Source organism: Solanum stenotomum, chromosome 11, assembly GCF_019186545.1.
Source record: "Solanum stenotomum isolate F172 chromosome 11, ASM1918654v1, whole genome shotgun sequence".
Taxonomy (NCBI): Eukaryota; Viridiplantae; Streptophyta; class Magnoliopsida; order Solanales; family Solanaceae; genus Solanum; species Solanum stenotomum.
The window spans coordinates 37,946,684-37,970,408 of record NC_064292.1 but is presented as its reverse complement, the minus strand read 5'-3'; the positions used below and the strand labels follow the sequence as shown (position 1 = coordinate 37,970,408).

General features: G+C 36.6%; 1 protein-coding gene across 1 annotated transcript in view; it reads right to left on the bottom strand.

The window, feature by feature from the left end:
* Positions 1–22,056, bottom strand: part of LOC125844019 (exocyst complex component SEC10b-like) — a 29,681-nt gene extending 7,625 nt beyond the window's left edge. The window contains exons 1-21 of the mRNA XM_049523241.1: positions 21,988–22,056; positions 21,661–21,906; positions 21,507–21,581; positions 21,022–21,123; positions 20,660–20,710; positions 20,451–20,556; positions 18,857–18,976; positions 17,006–17,097; positions 16,660–16,825; positions 16,500–16,576; positions 16,078–16,176; positions 15,899–15,989; positions 14,974–15,059; positions 14,300–14,476; positions 13,255–13,308; positions 6,665–6,793; positions 6,467–6,559; positions 6,232–6,378; positions 5,947–6,044; positions 5,615–5,699; positions 4,232–4,290 (exon numbers count right to left, since the gene is read on the bottom strand). Of these exons, the coding sequence (XP_049379198.1) occupies positions 4,232–4,290; positions 5,615–5,699; positions 5,947–6,044; positions 6,232–6,378; positions 6,467–6,559; positions 6,665–6,793; positions 13,255–13,308; positions 14,300–14,476; positions 14,974–15,059; positions 15,899–15,989; positions 16,078–16,176; positions 16,500–16,576; positions 16,660–16,825; positions 17,006–17,097; positions 18,857–18,976; positions 20,451–20,556; positions 20,660–20,710; positions 21,022–21,123; positions 21,507–21,581; positions 21,661–21,906; positions 21,988–22,056 (2,222 nt within the window). The remainder of the gene's footprint in view (positions 1–4,231; positions 4,291–5,614; positions 5,700–5,946; positions 6,045–6,231; positions 6,379–6,466; positions 6,560–6,664; positions 6,794–13,254; positions 13,309–14,299; positions 14,477–14,973; positions 15,060–15,898; positions 15,990–16,077; positions 16,177–16,499; positions 16,577–16,659; positions 16,826–17,005; positions 17,098–18,856; positions 18,977–20,450; positions 20,557–20,659; positions 20,711–21,021; positions 21,124–21,506; positions 21,582–21,660; positions 21,907–21,987) is intronic.
* Positions 22,057–23,725: the final 1,669 nt, after the last annotated feature.

The following is a 23,725-nucleotide window of genomic DNA, read 5'->3' as shown; positions in this document are numbered from 1 at the left end:
TATCCGGATGTCGAATGTCTGTTAGAGGGTGATCCTGCCCAATCACCGTCTGTATATCCAATGATATGCTCTGGCCTTGATTCTCAAAGAGTAGTCCTTTATCGGGAGCTGACTTTATATATCTCAGAATACGAAATACTGCTTCCCAATGACTATCACAAAGGGAAGTCATAAATTGACTTACAACACTCACAGGAAAAGAGATGTCAGGTCTAGTCACTGTGAGATAATTCAACTTTCCAACAAGCCGTCTATACCTTTCAGGATTACTAAGTGGCTACCCCTGTCCTGGAAGGAGTTTAACATTCGGATCCATAGGAGTGTCAATAGGTCTACATCCCATCATTCCTGTCTCCTCAAGAATGTCTAAGGCATACTTGCCTTGAGAAATAACAATACCTGATCTAGACTGAGCAACCTCAATACCTAGAAAATACTTCAATCTGCCAAGGTCTTTAGTCTGGAAGTGCTTAAAGAGATGTTGCTTCAAATCGGTGATACCATCTTGATCATTACCGGTGATAACAATATCATCAACGTAAACAACCAAATAGATACATCGACTTGGTGCAGAATGCCGATAAAACACAGAGTGATCAGCTCCACTACGAGTCATACCAAACTCCTGAATTACTGTGCTGAACTTCCCAAACCAAGCTCGAGGAGACTGTTTCAGACCATAGAGTGACCTACGCAATCGACATACAAGGCTACTAGACTCCCCTTAGCAACAAAACCAGGTGGTTGCTCCATATAGACTTCTTCCTCAAGATCACCATGCAGAAAAGCATTCTTAATGTCCAACTGATGAAGAGACCAATAACGAACGGCAGCCATAGATAGAAAAAGACGAACATATGCTATTTTAGCCACAGGAGCGAAAGTGTCACTATAATCTAGCCCAAATATCTGAGTATACCCTTTGACAACAAAGCGAGGCTTAAGTCGATCAACCTAACTATCTGGACCAATTTTGACTGCATAAATCCAACGACAACCAACAGTAGATTTACCTGCAGGAAGGGAGACAAGCTCCTAAGTACCACTCTTATGTAAAGCAGACATCTCATCAACCATAGCCTGCCTCTATCCAGAATGAGAAAGTGCTTAACCTGTAGTCTTGGGAATGGAAATAGAGGACAAAGATGACACAAATGCATAATGGGGTGATGATAGACGGTGATAACTTAAGAAGGTATAATGTGGGTTAGTATATCGAGTGGATCGATACCTTTTTGAAGTGCAAGCAGTTGGCTAGGAGGAGGCAAGTCCGCAGTAGGAGCAGGGTCCGGCGCATGACATGAATCATCTGGGACTAGGGTTGGACGTGGATGGCGATGATAAGTTAGTAGTGGTGGCACTACAACTGGAGATGTAGAAGTAATCGTAGATTCCTCAAAGGTTGGCACAAGTAAAACCTGAGGTATGGGTAAGATCATAGATACATCAGGATGATCAGAAGATGTATAGTAAGGTTGAGACTCAAAAAATGTAACATCAGCGGACATAAGGTATCGATGAAGATCATGTGAATAACAACGATACCCTTTTTGAACTCGAGAGTAACCAAGAAAGACACATTTAAGGGCACGAGGAGCTAATTTATCCCCAGGGCTAAATTATGAACAAAACATGTGCTCCCAAAGGCACGAGGGGGGATAGGATAGAGATGTGACTGAGGAAACAGTATGGAATGTGGAACCTGATTCTAAATAGAAGAATACGACATTCTATTAATTAAATAACAAGATGAAAGGACTGCATCACCCCAAAAACGCAGCGGAACATGGGATTCAATGAGGAGAGTGCGAGTAGTCTCAATGAGATGCCTATTCTTTCTTTCTGCTACACCATTTTGTTGAGGAGTGTATGGACAAGATGTTTGGTGAATAATTCCTTGGTGAGACATAATCTCCTGAAACTGGGATGATAAGTATTCTAAGGCATTATCACTACGAAAAGTACGAATAGAAACACCAAACTGATTTTGTATTTCAGCAAAGAAACTTTTGAATATAGAAAATAACTCAGAGCGATCTTTCATTAAGAAAACCCAAGTGCATCTCGAATAATCATCAATGAAACTAACAAAATAACAAAATCCTAAGGTGGAACTGACTCTACTAGGACCCCAAATATCAGAATGAACTAATGAAAAATAGACTCTGAACGACCCTCAGTACTACGTGAAAATGTAGCACAAGTGTGTTTCCCAAGTTGGCACGACTCACAATCTAATGTGGATAAACTAGACAAACTAGGCACCATCTTTTACAGTTTGGATAGACTTGGATGTCCCAAACGTTTGTGAATTAGATCTGGGAATCTGTAACGAAGCAAGCTGTTAAGGAATTTAACAAGGTAAGATAGTAAAGGCCTTGTGATTCATGTCCTGTTCCAATCATCTGTCCCGTACTGCGGTCCTGCATGAGGAAAACATCATCAAAAAAGGTTATGCTACAATGTAGGGCTTTCGTCAAACGACTAACCGATGCTAGATTAAAAGGAGAACCAGGGACATAAAGAACAGAGTCTAGGGTGACAGAAGATACGAGTTTGGCTTTTCCAACTCCTTTTGGTTTTGTTTGGATCCCATTGGCTAAAGTAATAGCTGGAAGAGATTGTGAATAAACAATATCAGACAATAGTGATTTATTACCAGAGATATGATCAGAAGCCCCTGAGTCTATGACCCATGATCCAAGAGTGCTAGACTGTGACACACAAGTAAATGAATTACCCGCAACAGAAACATCAGGTTGTGCAACCGAAACTACTTGTGGAGACGTTTGTTTATTTGCACGATACCGAAGGAACTCTTTATATTCCTTTAGAACAATAGGATCATAACTGGGCGGTGGACCATGCAAAATATAACATATGTCACGAGTATGTCCAAGTTTATGACAATGACTACACTTGGATCGAGGTTTTCCAAAACGTTGTTTACTTGCGCGATTTCGAAGGAGCTCATTATATTCCTTTAGAACAATAGGATCATATTTGGGTGGTGGACCATGCAAAATATAACATACGTCATGAGTGTGTCCAGGTTTATGACAATGACTACACTTGGATCAAGATTTTCCAAAACGTTCTCTCCTTCGTCGATTCTCCATAGACTGGTATGTATGCTGGAAACTGACAGAAACTGCTACAGTGGTCTGAAAATATTGGAAGCTGCCGGAATCTGCCCACAGTGGCCTGAAAATTCTGATTTTACCGGGAACTTGCCGGAAACTGCCTTGCAGTGATCTGCTTTTGCGAGAAACTGCCTGAAAATCACTAGAACCCTAATTCCGGTGATCGGATCTGGAGAAAACTGACTGGGTTCTGGTTGAAAATACTGGACGACCCCAACAGAAGAAAACTGCTCGAAAACAAATGACCGGAGCAGCACTCATGCGCCAACGCGTGACCAGATCTTGCCGGAAAACTTCCACCTTCGAACGGCGCATGGAGGCGCGTGAGGGGCTGTTTTCTGGTGGATCTAATTGGGGTTCGGTCTCCTGAGCTTCCCGAGCCTCGTGATGGTGTTGTCTTTCGCACAACACCTTCAGAACGAAAGATGACACGAATCAATCCCAACCGTCGTCGCTGGAATTTGACACGGTGATTTGAAGTTTCTCACCAATGCTCTGATACCATGTGAGAAATATATGGAAAAAATATTATTGAATTGTGTATCTAAATAGTTACATTGAGACCCTATTTATAGACACTACATTGGAATCATTTTCCAACTAGGATTTCTATTCTTATTCCTATTCCTATTCCTATTCCTATTCCTATTCTAAGTAGGAAATACTTATTTCTATTCTAACAGTTTATACTTGCAATGCTCTCAGGAATCTATCTTTCCTGCAATTTGACCACAAAGAAAATGATTTTTCAGTTTTGGATATGAAGGCTTAGGCTTATTAAGGTCAAAGGCTTCACTTGTGAGAAAGTAAGAGGACGTGTGATCGATTTGTTCTCCCTTCTAACTGATCCTCTGTGTGTTAAATTGCCATATCCATAGAGCAAGAAGGCCAAGTCCTTGCTTGTTCAACAAAATTAGGTCTTTTCTCACTTATATGCCTACCATTATATACCACAATAATGTCAGAATTAGACATAAATGATGTGGCAATTGCTGCAATAACTGTACCAGTCGGACCTTGATATACCTAGAAACTACTACTACTACTACTACAGCTACTAAATCAAATGAACAAGAGAAAGGAATTACCTAGGATTAAAAGTGAACTTTTGCCAATGGTTAAGCAACCCCTTGTGCAAGCGACTCCCCTATAAGAACATTTTAAAAATAGACAAACATAGTATCAATAAATTCTGGCAAAGAAAACTAAATACAGAATCAAAAAGGTTGCAGCTAATTTAGACACGGCTGAATTATCAGACACAACAGAAATACATAGCACTAAAATGGATGCAGAGACAAGTTTCAATTTCTTCCTACCATTTGCACAACAAATGTGTGTATGCACAAACCAACCATGTGTATATTCTTAGCAGATCAATTTCATGGGTGGTTTTATTAATTGGTGATTTTTGAGAGTTACAGGCTAGGACATGTGTAAAGGTAGTTCAGTTGATTATGAAATTTCGAACAAGCTACCGAACAATTTCCAGAAACAGAACACTCTCTGAAACTATAAAAATGACCGATTGGGTCAAGGCAGGGGCGGCTCAACATAATTTGTGGCCTAAAACGAAATTTTTATTAGAGGCCTAAAATCTATATAAATTTTATCTATATCTATTTATTTTTCTAAATTTCTAGACGTAAATTACTACTTAATATCTTTTATATAAATGATTTTTCAAACACTTTTTTTTTAATTATTAGTTTTAAGTAAGATTTTATCAATTCAACATTGAAAAACATCCTTTTATTGAGACAATTATTATATGAATTATTAACACAATTTTATAAGTAATAAGTTGATAAACTTTAAAGATTAGAGTTAGAATCATAGAATTTGATTCAAAAAGTTGATAACTTGGTATGCCTACTTTAATATGAAAATTAACAAATAAATTTTAAAAAAAAAATTTGTAATGCACTTTGTTCAACACTTTTCGACTATTGATTCATATTTTTGAGAGTGTATTACTCTAACTATCAAAGATTTGAAGAAATAGAGTGCAAAAAGAGTTGCAAGGATAAATAATGTGAGTGTTAACGAAGAAAATGTAAGAATTCAAAACAATGTTTCCTTAATTTCTTCTATTTGAATGGGGTTAAGATACATAATTTTTTATTTATNATTTCCAGAAACAGAACACTCTCTGAAACTATAAAAATGACCGATTGGGTCAAGGATCAGTTGTCGTGCGTCTAGCAACAGCATTAACCCAGGAAATTACAAGAAGATAACTTTGCCTAACAGATAAAAAAGAGAAGTAATAGATCTGATAGAATCCCTTTAAGAATAGGAAGCGATGCGTTTCTTTGTGTCGATTGTAAATACTTTTGGTAGCACTTTCTTGGTGCTATATATAACACACTCAACCTTTCTTGGGAAAAAGATACTTAAGAGAAGATTTCCAGCATCAAGGTGTTGGACGAAAAATAATAGTAGTCACAGCAATAAGAACAGTAACATACCAGTTCAGTCAGGAAGGCTTGTTTGTTAAGTCCTTCCAGTCCAGTGAATGCCGATTCAAGCACACGGGAAAGGTATGCAACAGCACTGGTTATGGAGATAATATTAGTATACTGGTAAAATGAAATTAAATGATTGCCGAAAAAGACGTAAATTCCAAGGATCTTAAAATATACTACGCCAGATATAGAGAGGAAAGCAATCACAAGATCAACTGTAATTTCATACTTGGATATGTTCTTGAAGTTTCAAGAATACATCTTTCTATAAAACAGAGAAATATCAGAGTCACAGACTAACATATGTGCATCTTCTAATTAATATAGGGATTCACCATGCACAAGCACTTGTTGGACGATGGTCAGGGATAATGCCATCATCAGGTGATCGATAATCTGTTGCCTTTTGTTCAGTTGACAGTAGCCTTTCTACCTGAAAGCAGTCAAAGGGGAAACATGATATCAAACAAAATGTTGGTTTTAGAGGACAGATGAAAGAGTTGGAAAACATAAAGTAGTTGGTAAAAGTGACCAATGAGATATTTTGCCTAGGGAGGATAAGTGTCCCACGTATAGCACTTATCAAGCCTATACAGAAGAATAAATATTCTAAGTCAAACCTCTGCTATGACAGTTTCAATGCACTGTTGAAGCCCCTTACAAGCAACACTCTCTGCACGTGACATAGCTGTTGCCATTTCTTCACTGGAAGCAGCATGAGCACCGTCCACAGGAAGTAAACGCCGCGATATGGAGTTCACAAAATACTAAAGAAAACCAGGAGTTAAGTGCAATTGAGTTAAAGCTACATCTACATAAATTTGAATTGACTCCACTGGTATCAAACCAACCCACTTGCTGCAAAATAGCCACACTGCTTCCACAACGTTGCACAGATGCCATGAAAGATTTGAAACTGCTTTCGCCAGCAGCAGCTGCATTTTCTGCCTATATAAAACCAATCATATAACAAGACAGCTGGTCGCTCTTTAATAATTAGATGTTATACAAAGTACAAAACTTAAGATCAAAAGAAAAGACTGGAATAATTACGGCAGAAGCAGCTGCTGCAGCAACTCTTCGGCTAACACTAGTTCCCAGCAAGTGTTTTTCCCTTAAGGCAGCAGCCTCAGTAAGGCCTTCTCTGGATCTTTCAAGACCTCCTATTATGTATTGACTGACCTGCAAAAGTCTAGAGTGAGGAAAACAATTGTACCATAACTACTGTTACGCCTCTTTCCAAATTAGTTGGATCCTCAGTAACCACTCAGCCCTATTTGTCCTGTTTCATTCTATACCCAATAATTTGTCCTAAAGGGGTTATCAAAAGACTAGTGATCCTCTAAACCATGTACTTATTTGTGCATCAAAATATAATTTCTACCCGAACTAAAAGGATTCTTGTCAAACACCAGACCTGTTGTTAGTGAACCCAGGATGAGGACAGCAATGTAAGTGTTCAACTAACAAACACCAGACCTGTTGTTAGTGAACCCAGGATGAGGACCCAATGTAAGTGTTCCACTAACAAACACCAGACCTGTTGTTAGTGAACCCAGGATGAGGACAGAAATGTAAGTGTTCAACTAACAAACACCAGACCTATTGTTAGTGAACCCAGGATGAGGACCCAATGTAAGTGTTCCACTAACAAACACCAGACCTGTTGTTAGTGAACCCAGGATGAGGACCCAATGTAAGTGTTCCACTAACAATTGTATTCATTTTGTGGACATGTTGAGCCTTGGAGGCCAAACATTGCGTCCATATAAAATTACAGATTTCACGAACATTCTGGAGAACTTACCTTTTACTTTGGAGGTATCCTCTGAACGCATAGCACAGCCTTAAGATTTCTCCATTCCAGTGAACCTATTTTAATTCTGTCGTGCAACTTCATCTAGATGAATTGACTGCTTATAGTCATCTCACTCCTTTCTTCTTGTGTTGGCTAACTTGTAGTCTATATGATTTTTGCTTACTTCTACTTTTCCTAAGACCATTACTCTCTTGAGTGCTTCTCCATGGTTCAAACTTTTGGTTTGACTTCGCTAGTTTAGGGCTTTCGGCGATTAAAACAATAACTTCGACAAATAACATACTCCATTGAATCCCATTTTGTATATTATTGATAAACTCATTCATAACTAGGGTAAGAAACAATGAAATCATGGAGGTGACTCACTTATTATATGCTGATGACACTGTGGTTTTCTGCGAAGCTGAACAAGAACAAATTTGCTACCTAAGGGTGATACTGGTGATCTTTGAAGCTTGCTCTGGGTTGAAGATTAACTGGAGGAAAAGCAATATTTTTCCAGTGAAAGAGGTGCAACAAATTCAGTCTCTGGCAGATATTTTGAGGTGCAGGATAGAGGAGTTGCCCACAATTTATTTAGGAATGCCATTGGGTGCTAATCACAAAGCTGTGAATATATGGGATGGAATAATAGAGAAAACAGAAAAAAGACTAGCTCTTTGGAAATCACAATACCTTTCCATGGGAGGTAGAGTTGTTTTGATCAATGCAGTCCTAGATTCTCTGCCAACATATGTAATGTCTTTATTTCCCATCCCCGGTGAGGTGGTGGAAATCTTAGACAAGTTGAGGAGGGATTTCTTATGGCAAGGAAGCAAGATTGAGAAAAGTTTCAACCTGGTAAAATAGAGCGCAGTTCAGCAAAGCAAGAGTTTTGGAGGTCTAGGAGTGAGGAACCTAAAGCTTCATAATAAGAGTTTACTTATCAAATGGCTATGGAGATTTACTCAAGAAAATCAGTCCTTGTGGAGGGAGATTATCCTTCATAAGTATGGTCCAGAGGGGCAGTGGTGCACTAATAAAGTGACTAATACATATGGGGTTGGGGTTTGGAAATCTATCAGGAATCTATGGATGACTCTCAAGCTAAACACAAAAGTTAAGAGTTGATAGGGGAGGCAAAATACTTTTTTGGGAAGAGGACTGGAGTGGTCATGGCACACTTCACTCCCTTTTTCCTAGACTGTTCTCAATAAGCTTGAATACTGAATGCAGTATACAAGAAATGTGGTCCCCTCAAGGGTGGAACCTGACTTTCAGAAGACCCCTAAATGATTGGGAAATACCATGGGTAGTAGATTTTCTAAAACTAATAGGAAACTTCCTGGGCACTAATACAGACTCAGACAAACTCATTTGGAGGCACCACAATGATGAAATTTTCACTGTTAACAGGGTATACAAAAGGGGACTGAGTGTTGCTGCAGGCAGGTCAACTGGACCTTGGAATACTATATGGAAGAGTGTGGCTCCTAATAAAGTGAAATGCTTCACTTGGCTAGTAGCTAGGAAAGCATGCTTGACACATGAGGCATTGCAAAAAAGGGGGTCCATCATAGCATCTAGATGCCAGAGGAGGCACTAGAAACCAACAAACACCTTTTCATGCATTGCAAAGTAACGACACAAGTTTGGGCTATGTTCACTTCCATTGCTGGAATCAACTGGATCATGCCTGAACATACTGCAGATTTGCTTAGCTGTTGGATCAGAAGAGGAAGAAGCAAAAGCCAAAAAAGATGGTGGACGACAGTCCCAGCCTGCATCTGGTGGACCATTTGGAAGGAGAGGAACCAAAGGATCTTTGAAGGAAGAGAATCCTCTATTTTGAAGATTAAGTGGAAAGTTATTACTTCACTAGGTTTTTGGTGTAACGAACAGAATATAGAAGAGGAAATCCAACTAGTGGATTTTTGTAACACCCCATAAAATTTTTGAGCTAAGACTCGAACCGTTCTTAGTAGTGAGTGAGATTTTTACAAGGAATTTAATTTTTCGTGAGTGTTAAGGTCACTAGATGTAGCACCTTAAGTTTCAAGAAGAACTAAAGAGAGTTCATTCAAGTCATTCCTAAGTTTTTCTTAAGTTTTGGGTCAACTTCAAATGACCATAACTCCTAGTACAAAATGAGTTAGGTGAGCTTCAAGAGAGAAAATTAAAGCTCTTTGAGTCCTCTTTCCAACACCACCGAGTTTTCTCAATTCCGAGCTCTGAGTAAGAAGTTATGACTGATTTACTAAAGTCGCGCAAACCTGGCAGCAGCTCCGCGACGTGGAGCCATTATGGACCTCACTGCCTGGTGGAAAATTATTCCGACTCCCAGCTCGTTTTAATTATTTCTTTAAGGGTATTTTAGTCCTAAAAACCCTTAGGAGGTCATCTAAATTGCCCTAAACGTGTAGAAAATCAGTTTTTCTTAAATCAAAACCCTCTCATTCACTCCAAAGATTCTACGCTCAAGAAATTCAAGAAAAGCTAAGGCTAGGGTTCTTCTTTCTAGATTTTTCCTTCAAGTTCTTCAAGATGTTCTTTCAGGTATGTAAGCTTCCATAGTGTTGGGTTTGTTCACCCACACGCCAATCATGTTAATTTCAGCATTAAGTTCGTTCTACAAAGTTGAAAGTATGATGTTCTTGAATTATGTTCTTGAAATTGGCTTTAGTTCTTGAGTTTTGATGAGATTATTGAGTTCTTGATGAAATCATGTCGATTTTAGAGTTGTTTATGAGTAGGCTTTTGTGTTCATGTGCTGGGTATCTAAATCTAACGAGGGATTGAGAAAGAGAATTGAATTTAGGCGAATTGGGGTTAGAAAACGAAGAAGGAAAAGTCGAGCAGATTTTGGCACGCAAGTCCGCGTCGCGGACTTGCTCCCCCAGTGACCAAAAATTTTCTCCGAGTCGCGGTTAGGACGCGGACTCCTCTGTCTCAAAATTTTATTTCGCGACCAAAGATTTTAATGCAACTCCGCATCGCGGACTTGCTCCCTAAACAGTGTTTTTCTACCGTTTCTCATGTTTAACTATCTAAAATAAATTCTAAACATCATGAGATCTTTCTTATCACAAATCCCAACCTTAAATCCATAATTCAAATTCAAGGTAGAGTTAAGAGTTAAGTTTTGAGAATTCTTTCGAACATTCTAAGAAAGTCCTATAAGTCCTTTTTGAGGAGTCTTCTACAAATTCTAATCACTTGTTTCAAGACTCGAGTAAGTGAGTATGAGAGTGAGAATAATGTATTCATGAGTCTACCTTGTCATCATGAGATCTTTCTTATCATGAACTATAACTCTTGAATTCATAATTCACATTCAAGAGAGAATTAAAAGTAGAGTTCAAGAAAGCCTTTGAGTTCAATTGTGAATCCTTTGAGATCAACTATCGATTTGAACTAAGTTTTGAGGAAGTAAGTTAGATAATAAGAAGAGTCGTATACATGTGTTCTATATAGTTATGTAGACCATCGAGTCGAGTTGTTTCATGCCCATAATTTCGCATGAACTTCGTAAGTTGAGCATATTTCAGAAAAGTGGTATCTTCAAGTTCTAAGCCTTTAAGTGTTGAGTTCCTAATCCCTTTTGAGAAGTATCTTTGAGTCCTTGAGTTGAATATTTCATGCTCATAATTCCGCATGAATATTATAAGTCGAACAGTCTTGAGATGAGAAGTATCTTTGAGTCATTGAGCTGAGTAGTTCATGCTCATAATTCTGCATGAACTCTGAGTTGAGCATTCTTGAAATGAGTAGTATTATTGAAGTTCTTGAGTTCCAAGTATTTGAGTTCTATCTATGGTAATTGAAAACCTTGCATTGAGTCGTTCATGTCTATAATTCGGCATGAACCATATTTTAAGAAGTCTTTTACAAAGGTTTTAACTTTGTTTTAAGACTTAAGTTTTGAGTTCAGTAAAGAGTAAAGTTGAAGTTCTTTTCTTCAAAAAGTATATGGGACTAAGTATTCCCAAAGAGATTTAAAATATTTTCACATTTAAATAAGAATCGAAACTAAGATTTCCAAAGAGCCTTCAGGCTAGTTTTCAGAAAAGAGTAATCGCTTTCTAAATGAAGAGAAGAAACTTTGATTTCCAAGATAACCTTTGAGATAAGTTTTTGAGCACTAATCTCAAATCACAGAAGAAGTATGTTTTTAAACATAAAGAGCTAATATAATATTATATTTTTGGGAGTAGTATTGAGCACCGATATGAGGATGCGAGTTCACATTAACTCAAGTCTCCATAAACCATGTAGCCAGCATGGGTAGAAAAGGGTCATACTTTTTAAATGAATCCTTTTCGCATACTAGTGGATCCACTTAGTAGTTCAGGTCCTATACCACTGCAAGGTATAGGATGGCCCGGGCAGCGTGGGGCTAATAACGCTGTATCATCACTATAGTTCTTAAGTGATGGTTGTCGGTTAGAGAAACTCCCACAACAATAATTGCATGGTTCCTCAAGAGGTTCTGCTTAGTATGAATGGGGGTATGAGACTTCATTCATGCATTGCACAAGTAGACTTTGAGAGGGAGCATGGTATGTCTTTTATGATATTATGATTATGAGTTAACATCATGTTTTAAACAATTTTTCCTTTTTCTTTATATTGCACTTGTTTTAAACTGCTTTATAATGAAATGAGTTCAGTTATGTTGAGTTGAGTTGAGCCAGGTAAGTTCTTCAGTTCCCTTTAGAATTTTTTCAAGCTTATGTTTATGTTTTAGAATTCCCCTTACATGCTCGTACATTCCACGTACTGATCCATTTGGCTTGCATCTTCTCATGATGCAGACAAAGGTATTCAGGATCATCAACAGGAGCTTCGATGATACATCTGAGAGTTCGAGTTAGCTATTGTTTGCCTCCTTGCTTCCAGAGGATTTCATTTACTTTTCAGTTTAGTCAGGATGTCGTAGGTCTTGTCCCGACTTCCATCTTTATCAGTTAGAGGCTTCATAGGCTTCATAGATAGTCAGTATAGTTGAGAAGTCTGTATTATTCATTTATTTTATTAAATGTTTTAAAGACTTAAGCTGCCTATTTTATGGCGAGTTGAATATTATTTTTATATTCAGAGTATTTCATTTGAGTTGAAGTTTTGGAAAGTTGAGTTTATTGAATTTTATTCAGTTTTAAGATTTTGCATGCTTAAGTTAGTCTTCCGCTTGTAGTCAGCCAGGATGAGGGTTCGCTTGGGGACCAGAAATGGTTCTTGAGTGCCGGCCACGTCCAGTGTGTAGACTCGGGTCGTGACAATTTTATAGGCTCTTTGTAAGTATCTCTCTTTTCTTTTTTGTAAACTTTTTGGAGGTGGCCAGCATAGCATTAATGCTGAATGAATACAATTTACCAATTTCAAAAAAAAAAGTATGGTGCAACCAAAGATTTTGGGAGATTTGCTTGTCTCCTCCCACTCTTTTAACACTTGTCAAAGCTCTTTTATCCCACAATAAAGCAAAACGATATTACCAAAGTTTAATGGTACTTTTGCTTTCATCATCATTAATGTTTCTATACAAATGCTAGATATTTCCACAGGAAAAAGCAAACAGTAAAAATAGAACTCCTTATTCTGCATTAGAGATATTGCTTACATGAATTCAAAACATGCAGAAGACAACATATATATATATATATATATATATATATATATAGACACTCACACACACACGTATTTTAGATATATATCATACAAGATATATATTGTACCTTCTATGAATTTCCTACTTGATTCATGCATGCTCCCAGTGACATGATGAAAGAACTAAAAGACGGCAACAATTGAAACAAACTATAAACGTAAAAGGAGGTGATGAACTTACTTGGTCCAGAAGGCATGTGAAAACAGGTTTAATGCTAGCAGCAAGTGCAGCAGGCTGTATATAAGACGTATAATCAATTAGCTAATCCCTGTAGGTTTTTAACTACTAAGTATAACAGTCAACAAATAGATCATCAAGTTAGGAGAATGGCCTAAAGACGTGTATCAGCAGCAGAAGACACTAAAAAAAGATAACTACAACATACTTGATTACTACAGGCCACATTGTAACTTTACTTGGCAAATCTGGTATACATTATTGAACTTATATTGAATCTAGGGACAGTGCCTTCAGTTTAAAACAAACAGTAATAAGTTGGCAAGGAGAAAAGCTAAGGATCAGATGTAGGCATGGAGAAGAATTCCATGATGTATATTTTGGACCATTTGGCTAGAAAGAGATCACATGCGTTTCGAGAGGAATCAGATTCCTGTTTTGCTAAAAGTTGAAGTCTTTTTAGAATTAAAAGTTTTTTCTGTAGGATTACAGGTTGATGTGAAGGAATGGTTGTAAATGACATAGATACAGTACTGGATTTTGTAGATTGCCTACATTCTCAAGGGACAAATCTAGCTATTTTGCATAAAATCAGAACAGTCTTGATGCTGAGGTCTTCTGAATAAAATTTATATTTCTTACTAAAGAAAGTATGGAGAAGACTCTCACTCCCTCTGTATGTATGTCAACTATAGATCTTCCACTATTCAACTAACCTGTCTACGAAATAAATAATTTACTGATGTGCCAGGGGAAATTTCCGCATACACGATGTCCAAAGTAGAGGAACCTACGCAATCACTACCAACAGTCATATGGATAAACATCTTTTCAATCTAAATTCTAATCTGACTAGCCTAAAGCATCTTTTTAAGAGAATAGGTCAAAAATTCTACTGGACTTGAAAATGGACATGATGTGAATGAATCTACTCCAGCACGAGCCTTAATACAATAACTAGTTCCTTTTAGTTTTCCAGCCAAAGGAAAAAAACTGAGAGATGATAAAGGTGAAGCTTCAGCAAGATCTTGAAACATGTCATATATACCTGTAAAGAAAACAAACTGCATCTGGATATTGCTTCTTCGTTCCAGCGAACAAACTCTGTTACCACAGTGACAGAAATTTCCGGGTTAGAAAGTACTATTGAAGCACCTTTTGAGCGTCCAATTGTCCCAGACGACTCAGAGCTGGATAGCTGACATTCACTACGCAGTTCATCCATCTGCAAATTAAAACAAGAGGTCTGTTCAAAATTGTTCAAGAGAAGGTTCACCAGAATGCTATGTTACAGGTGGAACACTTTCATAAACATCTATAAGTTAAGAAAGTTGTTGGGTATCATTGTTACAATAACATTGTGGAGCTTCAATACTGTTTAACGCTCTCCAGAAGCAGGTAGCCTTGTCAGCTAGAATACCAAATTTCATGCAAGCTAAGTTTAATTTGGTAGGAGCCTATGTGGAGCAAATATTTTGCAATTGACATGGCACCTACTTGGTGCTTTGGAACAGAAATATTTCAAGGTTCCCTAGAACCAGTTTATACCAGAAATTGACAACCAATAATTTCTTTACTTCATTTAGGAGTTCTGATTGTTTACATTGTGGAAAATAGCTTCTTCCAAAACTTCCTTCTTTTACCTAAGCAAGAGAGAGAAAGGAGTGCCTTAAACAGAAACTAGAGTGATAAGACTGTTCAGAAGGAGAAATTGCCACAAACCTTAGCTTTGTAAAGTTGTTTAAGAGAGGCTTGCTCGCACTCTATGTATATATCTTTGTGTGGTAGAAACAGTGATTCAGTCAAACCTGAACCAGAAGAAAATGGAGATGACAAATATAATTGACATAAAAAAAGTCAGTCAAACAAATTATAAAAGGAAATAGCCTATGGTCAAGACCATCTAGATTGACCTCGTGGTAAAAACAGAAGTGAGTATCTTCAAGAAACTGATTCTAGTACCCAAATGAACCATGGTAGTAAACCACAGTAAGTGACCTAACAGGACTAGAACGTTTTCTGTAATACTTGGAACTGAAGTTAGATGTAGAAACAATCTTAGCAAATTACAAGAAACATAACACTTAAGATTTGATATAGACTCTCATGTATTTTCCATTTCTCTTAAACAGGTAAAGGAGAAAAACGACTCTACAATATTAATTGATCATTAATGTCTGAAGCAGTACATGCTTCAACGACGGAAAAGAACATAACTTGGGTGTCAAGACTTCTCTTTTATTAAGAACCTGGCCTTCTAGCAATACCTAATACTCAAATTTCTTCAAGAATCTGTATTTCCCTACCACTTTTGCTGAACACCCTGTCCTCCTTTATCTCTTCTTTTTAATTTCCTCTATCCGTGAAGTGCATAATATGCCCATAATAGACAACTCTTTATTTCTTCAGAACCTTGTCATTAACTGTCCTAGTTGACAGAGATTTCAGAATGAAGACTCAAGAGGCTAAAATCATGTATTTACATGTCTCTGTAAGGTAAATCCTTAAAATGCCAGCATGTTCGCCAAATTAAGCAGTCATATGCAGATTTTGGCACATGCCACCTCTGTTTTATAGCACATTTATTAAATTTCAACAGCTATATTAAGGTAACAATGAGATGGCACAAAGGTTATTTCAATTGTACATTCAACATCCAAGTCACCACATCCGACACTACGCAACTCCTTATCAAACTCTTGTGTCTTCTCATATGCGACCGCCAGCAATCTGAGATACTGAACATTCAAAGGCAACAAAAGAGTCAGCCAAAGGCCATATTTTCCTCTTCTGATAGAAATGAACAATCTCTGTAACATCACTTACTAATACAAGTCCGCCTTCTGCCATGGGAGGTGGGTTAACAAGAGATGGTTTAAGTAGCAGCTTCTCTAGAAGTTTTGGAACACGATCCTCCAAGACACGCTGTTCATAACCTCAATCTATTAGTTACCAGTTCCATAATTGCACTTCTTTTGTGGAGATACTCACTCAGTAAGCACTTTACTGGAATGGAAAATATCAGGCAGAAAAATTGGAGGAAACTCAAGACATTCATGGATAGAAATTGTTTTTGTCTAAATTAACTGGGCACGTCCACAGATATGCTATTCTTTTTATGCATACATTGTTAAAGCTCTGCGACGACAAGCCTGAACTTGCTTTCTTTTGCTGCTGCAGCACCATCATACAAAAAACAAGATAGACATAACTGCCTCAAGCACACCATAAGTAGTTATCAGCCATACCTGAACTAATATCGACATTACATCTTTAGGGGAAGGGAAAACTGCTGCTATAGTGGCTGCTTCTTTTCGCACCGTGTCTGGAAGAAAGATAATGTGTTAAAATTCAAAAGGCATGCATTTAGAAGAGAAACACCGTTTTATAAACTTCAACCAAAATAACCTGCAATTTCTTTAAACATTGAAGAAAGGCCATGAGCAACATTGCTAGGGCTGGGTTGGGCACCCTCATCACCAAGGACCAATTTAGCATCCGCATTCATCACCTCAACATCAAACATGGGACGTAATCCCACGTAGTGTTGCATGGCACTGGTACCCCTGTTAAACTGCTTGGAGAACGAACATGTCAAAAGATGAGGTGTTCTTTTCAATAGAAAACACCAAGAATCAGGTTTAAATTCCAGAGAAAAAATAAAAAACTTTCACGTTATCCCTGTTTACAGGAAGTTTAATAGAGATTTAACATGAAGTACTTATGACAGATCTACTGAAACGGCTTAATTTACCTGTGACAAAATTTTACCATATTCACCCATTGTAGACAAATCACGCTTCTGTGTAGCCGTATCAAATCGAGCTAATAATCTGTTTTCCAAGGCTAGCAGGTCACCAAATAAGAAGACTACTTAGAATGTCCTTTAAAATGAAACTATGAATGTGACATCATAGGAAAGACATTAAATAAATATATCAACCAAGAGCACTTTAGATAGCTAAAACCATCAGAAGAAAACAAAAGCTAGGCATCCAAACAGCGAATGTAAAAATTGAGGACTATGCTTAGTACGTCTTTAGATCTTAAAATGCAGTACTATGTGCCCATATCAAAAAAATCCATTTGAAACTACAGAGAGATTATGCAAGTAATGTTTGCTAATGATCAATTTTTACAAGTTAAAACAGAACTTGCTACTTTTCCCCGAGAAACTTCCTGAAAATTAAAACGAGAAACCTGAGAATGAACAAAAGGTATTTGCAACTCTATGCCCTTTTAAGGTCTAGTCTTCTAATATGATATGCCATATTTACATCCATTGTGCAAAATTTTAGGAGTCAGAGCAATATGGTCATTGAAAGAGCTAGAACATAGCATTTTAGCATGCATTATTGCCCTTACTTGAACAACAAATGTTTAATTGGCCTCTTTCCTTGTTCTAATTATTCTTATGGATTCAGATGCACCAAATGAACATCTGTATATCCCTTTATTAACTTGTCCATACATCTTCCTAGATGAAAAAACAGTAAAGAGACATGAAAAAGAATAAGACGTCGATGTTACGAGTTTCAAAGATACTGTGCCTGTTCATTGGTCTGAGACGTGCTTCATGCTGGACTACACACAGCATAAGAACCTCATGGCTGAGTTCATAATTGAAAATCCTGTTGGTTTGAGTCTTAAGCACTTCTATTGATGTCAAACATGTCTTTCATACCAGACCAGAACATCATTGATGTCAAATAACGATTAAAATTGAAAAGATTATACTCCCCCGTCCCAATTATGTGACACTATTTCCTTTTAAGTTTAATCCCAAAAGGGACACCTTCTATATTTAGTAACAATTTGACTTGAAACTTCCTATTATACCCTTAATGAGATGAATCACACAATTATCTATGGCTTATTCTAGACCACAAGTTTCAAAAGTCTTCCTTTCATTCTTAAACTTCGTGTCCTGTCAAACACCTTCACATAAATTGGGACGGGGGGACTAATTAGATGAATAATTATTGTTTAGTGTTGACATCTTCAAGATAGATCTCATGGGTAATAAAAAAAAGCAGGTCTTATTGCTTGGTGCCTGAACATAAGAACTACCTAAGCGAGCGAAGCAGCCAACCTGTTTTGCACCTAGCTTCAGGACCTAAAGCACACCTTTTTGTGCGCCTTTGACAACATGCCACTAGACTCCAGCTTTTACAAGTAGATTCACCACCCAATCCTTTTCAGTAGGTATAACAAACTCTGAAGCCCTCTCAAAGGAAAAAATAGAGTAATTATAGATACTAATAAAATATAAAAGCACAAAGCGAGAATGTGAACATCCTAAGAAATCTCTTAAGAAGTTTGTTGTAGGGTTGTCAGAAGGTTCTTAATACTTCATATCTTTCTACTGACAAATAACCTACTTCTGCTCTACTTTTTTCATCAAAACAAGTTCAATCATATATTATGCTCCTCTAAAACAAAAGGGACTTTCTGAAGCAATTCAGATTCTCCATTTCTTGGGGTGGTAGTTTGTGAAAAACTAGCTAGTCAAGAAGAACAGAAGTTGCAAACACGGCATTAGAATAAATTCATGAGGAGCACTAAAACATCAGTAGTTAAAGAAATAAGTAGTTCGCTGTTGTACCATTGCAGTACTCCTGGAGGTTTGTGATAGCAACTTCCAATCCTTTATTTGAAGTTGCATTTCCAACAGCAGAGGAGACAGTTGTTTTTTGTCTTCCAATATCTTCATCAGCAAATGATCCTGCAAATTACTTAAATGTGATTATATCTGGGGAAAAATCATACTGTTACACAATTGAAGATGAAAACAGATTCTCTAAGGTGAAGGATATACAATTAATCACTCAAAGGCTTCATTTTAAATGACAAAAAAAGAAAATGTAAATGCAGCAACAAAAATTCTCTGTTGCTCCAATCCTCTAGACCAAGTACAGGAACCAGGATTAGATCATTGTTTTTAATGGTATAAACAGGAGAAGCTGAAATAGTGGACGATTAAATGTCCTCGAATATCCTCGTTCATCGAAGGACTTGATGAGAAGTAAATATTTTACTGTACGTATTGACAATTAGAACCAAAACCTTATGCAGTATCACCAATGGGAGATCAGACAGTTAATAAGAGAATAAGTCAATAACCTGAAGCAACCCAGCTGTCAAATTTCTCCATCCGGTGTAACTCTCAGGAAATCCCACCACCCATCCAGAAATGACCCAACCTTGTATCAAGTATCCCCATTATGATAATTCTCCAGAGAAAGAGAACTAGTTAAACATTACAAAGTTATCAGAAGAAAAAAACCGAACCTAAAATTTTAAGTTTTCTCAATTAATTTTGGTGACGACATGATATTTTAGATGTTACTGAAGAATTTGAGAAGAAGAACAGGCTTATTTCGTATTTCAGTATGCCTTTCCATCCCATGAGAAGGGTTATTAATTCAATGAATCCTATAACTAATTCAGGAAAGTCAATCAAAGGAAATATTATATTCCTATAACTACTATTGGAAAAATAGTCTCCTAAAATCATGCTAATTAATTAACAGCATCAACACCTCGAAAGAAGCCAAAGGTACTGCTTAATCATGCTACTCTGAGGGTAGTTGAAACTGAAGAGCGTTAACCAACAAGGGAAAATATGAGAAGGAGAGAAAGAGAGAACTTCAGAAGAGGTAAAACGAAAATAATATGCCTTAAATCCATAGGTAATAAATAGTATAGTTAAATAACGGAGAAATATGATAATGGAGTAAACGCTTAAAATGAATGTGCGATGACAGCATATCCTAATTTGCACCAACTTGAGATAGATAAGTTGTCTGAGAGTCAGAAACACTGAGCTTTCTCAGGTAATAAATAACTAAAGGAGGAGGAATATTGATAATTGATCATTTTTCTAATGAAGGCATCTGATTCTTGGTACAAGTGAAAAACGAAAATATTACACCGTTAATAATAACAATGGACAAAATATCCCCCTTACTTTTTGTTGGCAAAGAAAGATGAGATGGAAACTGGAAAGCAGAAGTAAAGGAAAAAAGTCAAGAGTGATAAGCATGGTTATTACCTTTTGACCTGGTTGCAACTTATTACCAGTTATCTAGTTTGACCTTAGAATAGTCAGCTCAACCAAAGATTTTAAAACAAAATTTGGCAAAGAATTTTCACATTTACAGTTTTGAGAATATCCAAAGAATGGTAATGAGCATTACTTAATTTCTGGGCAATAGAAGCAGCTTCAGCAACACGGTTATCATCAATGAATAAAGGAGAAAGTTGTGTCAGGTCTCCTGCACTTCTATTGAACTCCATCAAGTACTGTTGGAGGGAAGTCAATTTATACCATCAATTATTTCATAAAGAACACAGACGCAATAAAAGTTCCATGAATGAAATGACTTTTAGATGGTTACACGTTTACCTTTATGAGCTCTATCGTCTGACTAGCGGATTCTCTCTGAGTATCTGCACTCTGACAGGCAACAAAGGTTATGAATGTACAAACTCAGTCTCAAATAACTTGAAAAACAGATTGATCTAGAGAAATTGAATTTTTTAGAAGAAATGTCTTTCTATTGTCCGCAGAAAAGGTGGCATTCTTGTAATGGACGAAGCACACTTGTTTTTCTGGAAGTGCCAAACTTCAATTGAAGATCAAGAACCAAATGTTACTTTCTTACTTGTATTACAACAGAAACAATCAGATAGAAGTAAACTAATTTCTTGTAATTACACTAGCAAAGAACTAAACAGTCTAAGTAATAAAGCAGAGATAGCATTTACCTGCAAGTGATCTCCTATTTTGGCAGCAGTATGACCGACACTTGATATACGCGAATCCAGACGTGCAAAGCTACCAAACAAACCATCAACACCTTTTTCCAGCTGCACATTTTTTAATACTCATAAAAGCTAAGCTCAAGGTTTTCAGAAGATCAATGTGAATAAAGAAGCTCCATGTAACATCAAAGATACTAAAGACGATTACAAGTATACCATAAACAAAAGATGATTGGAGAGGCAAATGAAAAACCAAATGTCTATCCTGCTTTACCGAGACAAATGTATTAAACATATCAAGTACATTTTCACATCATAGAATGTCATTTAAACCAGGTCATCATTTCATGCTTCAATTATTCAATTCTAGTTCCATGAATCCATGATCATCATCTCAAATAAAAAGAAGGTTTCGCATTAAACTAATGATGTATCTTATTATGCCAAAACTACGTACACATGCATGTGTGTGAGTGTTACTGACTGACCTCAGCAAGTGTCTTACGGTGCTTCAGGTCTTGAACAGAAACTTCTTTTGTGAGATTGCTTAACTTTGCATCAACCTTAATAGCACATCAAAGATAAAGGGGTTTTAATTAAAAACCCTCGAGAATGAATAGTCGATATTGCATAACGATATACCTGTCTTTTTTGTTCCACCAATTGTGAGCTAGAATTCTTAAACAGAGATAACAAGGCATCAACTTCAGGAAACAGTGGGCTTGAAAGTAACTTCCCTGCATTTGACATTGATGGTGCCCTCATATGCCCATTCGATATTCCATCAATGTTGCCATGACCTTCTAATGAATCTACTTCTTTTTCGAGACACGAAGGCAATACCTCAGTTACCAAATCACCAAACAAACCATCAAATGAAAAATCCCCCTGCATGACACACACATTAAACATGGCTATTTTAACAAATTACTACTAAAATTATGTTGCATTGTAAATAATGATCATCACCTTGAAATCACCTACATCAAGAACTAGTGGAGTACGGTTGGACTGTGCTCCATCTCTAATCTCTTTCATGGCTAGTACAAATATGGATTAAAACAAACGTCAAAACCCCATTTTCAATTTTAACAATAATTAGCCTATACATACATATATACTACTATGTAAATTAACTTACAGTCTTTATTCTTACCTTACTTAGTGTAATGTGATTCTTCTTCTTCAACAACAATTGCTGCAGAGTGAACGCATGTCTTGAGATATATTGAATCTGCAAAAAGGTTACGAGTTTTGCGGTATTCCTAATACTATTTCAAAAAACCATTAAAAACCTCCCACGTGTTTATATACATGCAAATGAAGCTAATATAAATTCTAAGGCGTTTCGCTTATCAAGGAGCAAGTTTGGATGTCTCCAAATATGGGGCAAATCTTTAATTATATTTTAATAAAATAACATAATCTATATTTATATTACTTTTAAAAGCATAAAATTCCTTTAAGATGTTTATTGAACTTTTTATCTTCGTCAAAATATATGGTAAGAGATATTAGGAGAATATATATGGTAAGAAAAGAAAATACATGGTAAGCAGTATTAGGAGAACTAATAATTAAAGAGTCTTAAAATATGGTAAGAGGAAAAAAAGTAGAGCCGTCAATATGGGCTAGGCTTGTTGGGCCGGCCTGGCCTAACCCGGGATTTAATAGGGCTGGGCTAAAAATTTTGGAGCCCATTTAAAAAAAGGGCTTTTTAGCCCGGCCTGAATAAATCTGCTGATTTGTGGGGCTTGAGAAATATAGGTAGGGCCGGCCCGTGGGCTAATACAAATTAATTTAAAAAATAATATAATATTAAAATTTAAAATTAAAGAGATCCAAACTCAAAATCTATTTAAAGTTTTTTAGGAAATCACTAAGTATAGAAGTTGCATCCACCATGAAAATGTCCAAACACTTGTTGCTATTCGAAACTGGTTACATGGTTTTTCTCAAACTGGTAATATATTTTTGTGTACATTTAAATATTATAATTCTCAATTTAGTTATTTTAATATTTAACTAATTGAAACTGCATATAAATTGCATATGAAAATGAAGATGTTAAGACAACCTTCCCACAGGTTGATTCAGATTTGTTTGATGAAGATGATCATGAAGTGTTAGATACGCCATAGGTTTCATGAAGTGTTAGATTCGTCATAAGTTTCATGATTTTTTAAGGAGTTTATTTTTTACATTTTTATGGTTGAAATATTATCATATTTTTTGTGTTTTATTGTGATCATTGCAAAACAGTTATATTAATATTTCTATTTAGATATTTATACTTTTATTTGAAAAAAACTTAATAATTATTATAAAGATAATTTTATTTATGGATTTGATTAACAAGTAGTAACATTAACACCATGTAATATTGTTTTGTCGATATTTATGATAATATTTTTAAATTATCATTTATAATTTAATTTAATAATTATAAAAAAATATATAACTTTTAAAAAAGTGGGCTGGCCCGGCAAGCCTATAGCCCACATACTTGTGGGTTGGGCCGACCATTTTTTGGCCCACACAAAAAATGGGCTGGCCTGGCCTGACCCGTAAAATGTCAAAGCCTGTATGGATTAGCCCGGATGGGGTGGGCTAGCCCATATTGACAGCTCTAAAAAAAAGTATGATTCGAAAAAGATAGTGAAGTAATAATATATTATTTTGTATTCCATCATTTTTATTTTTGAAT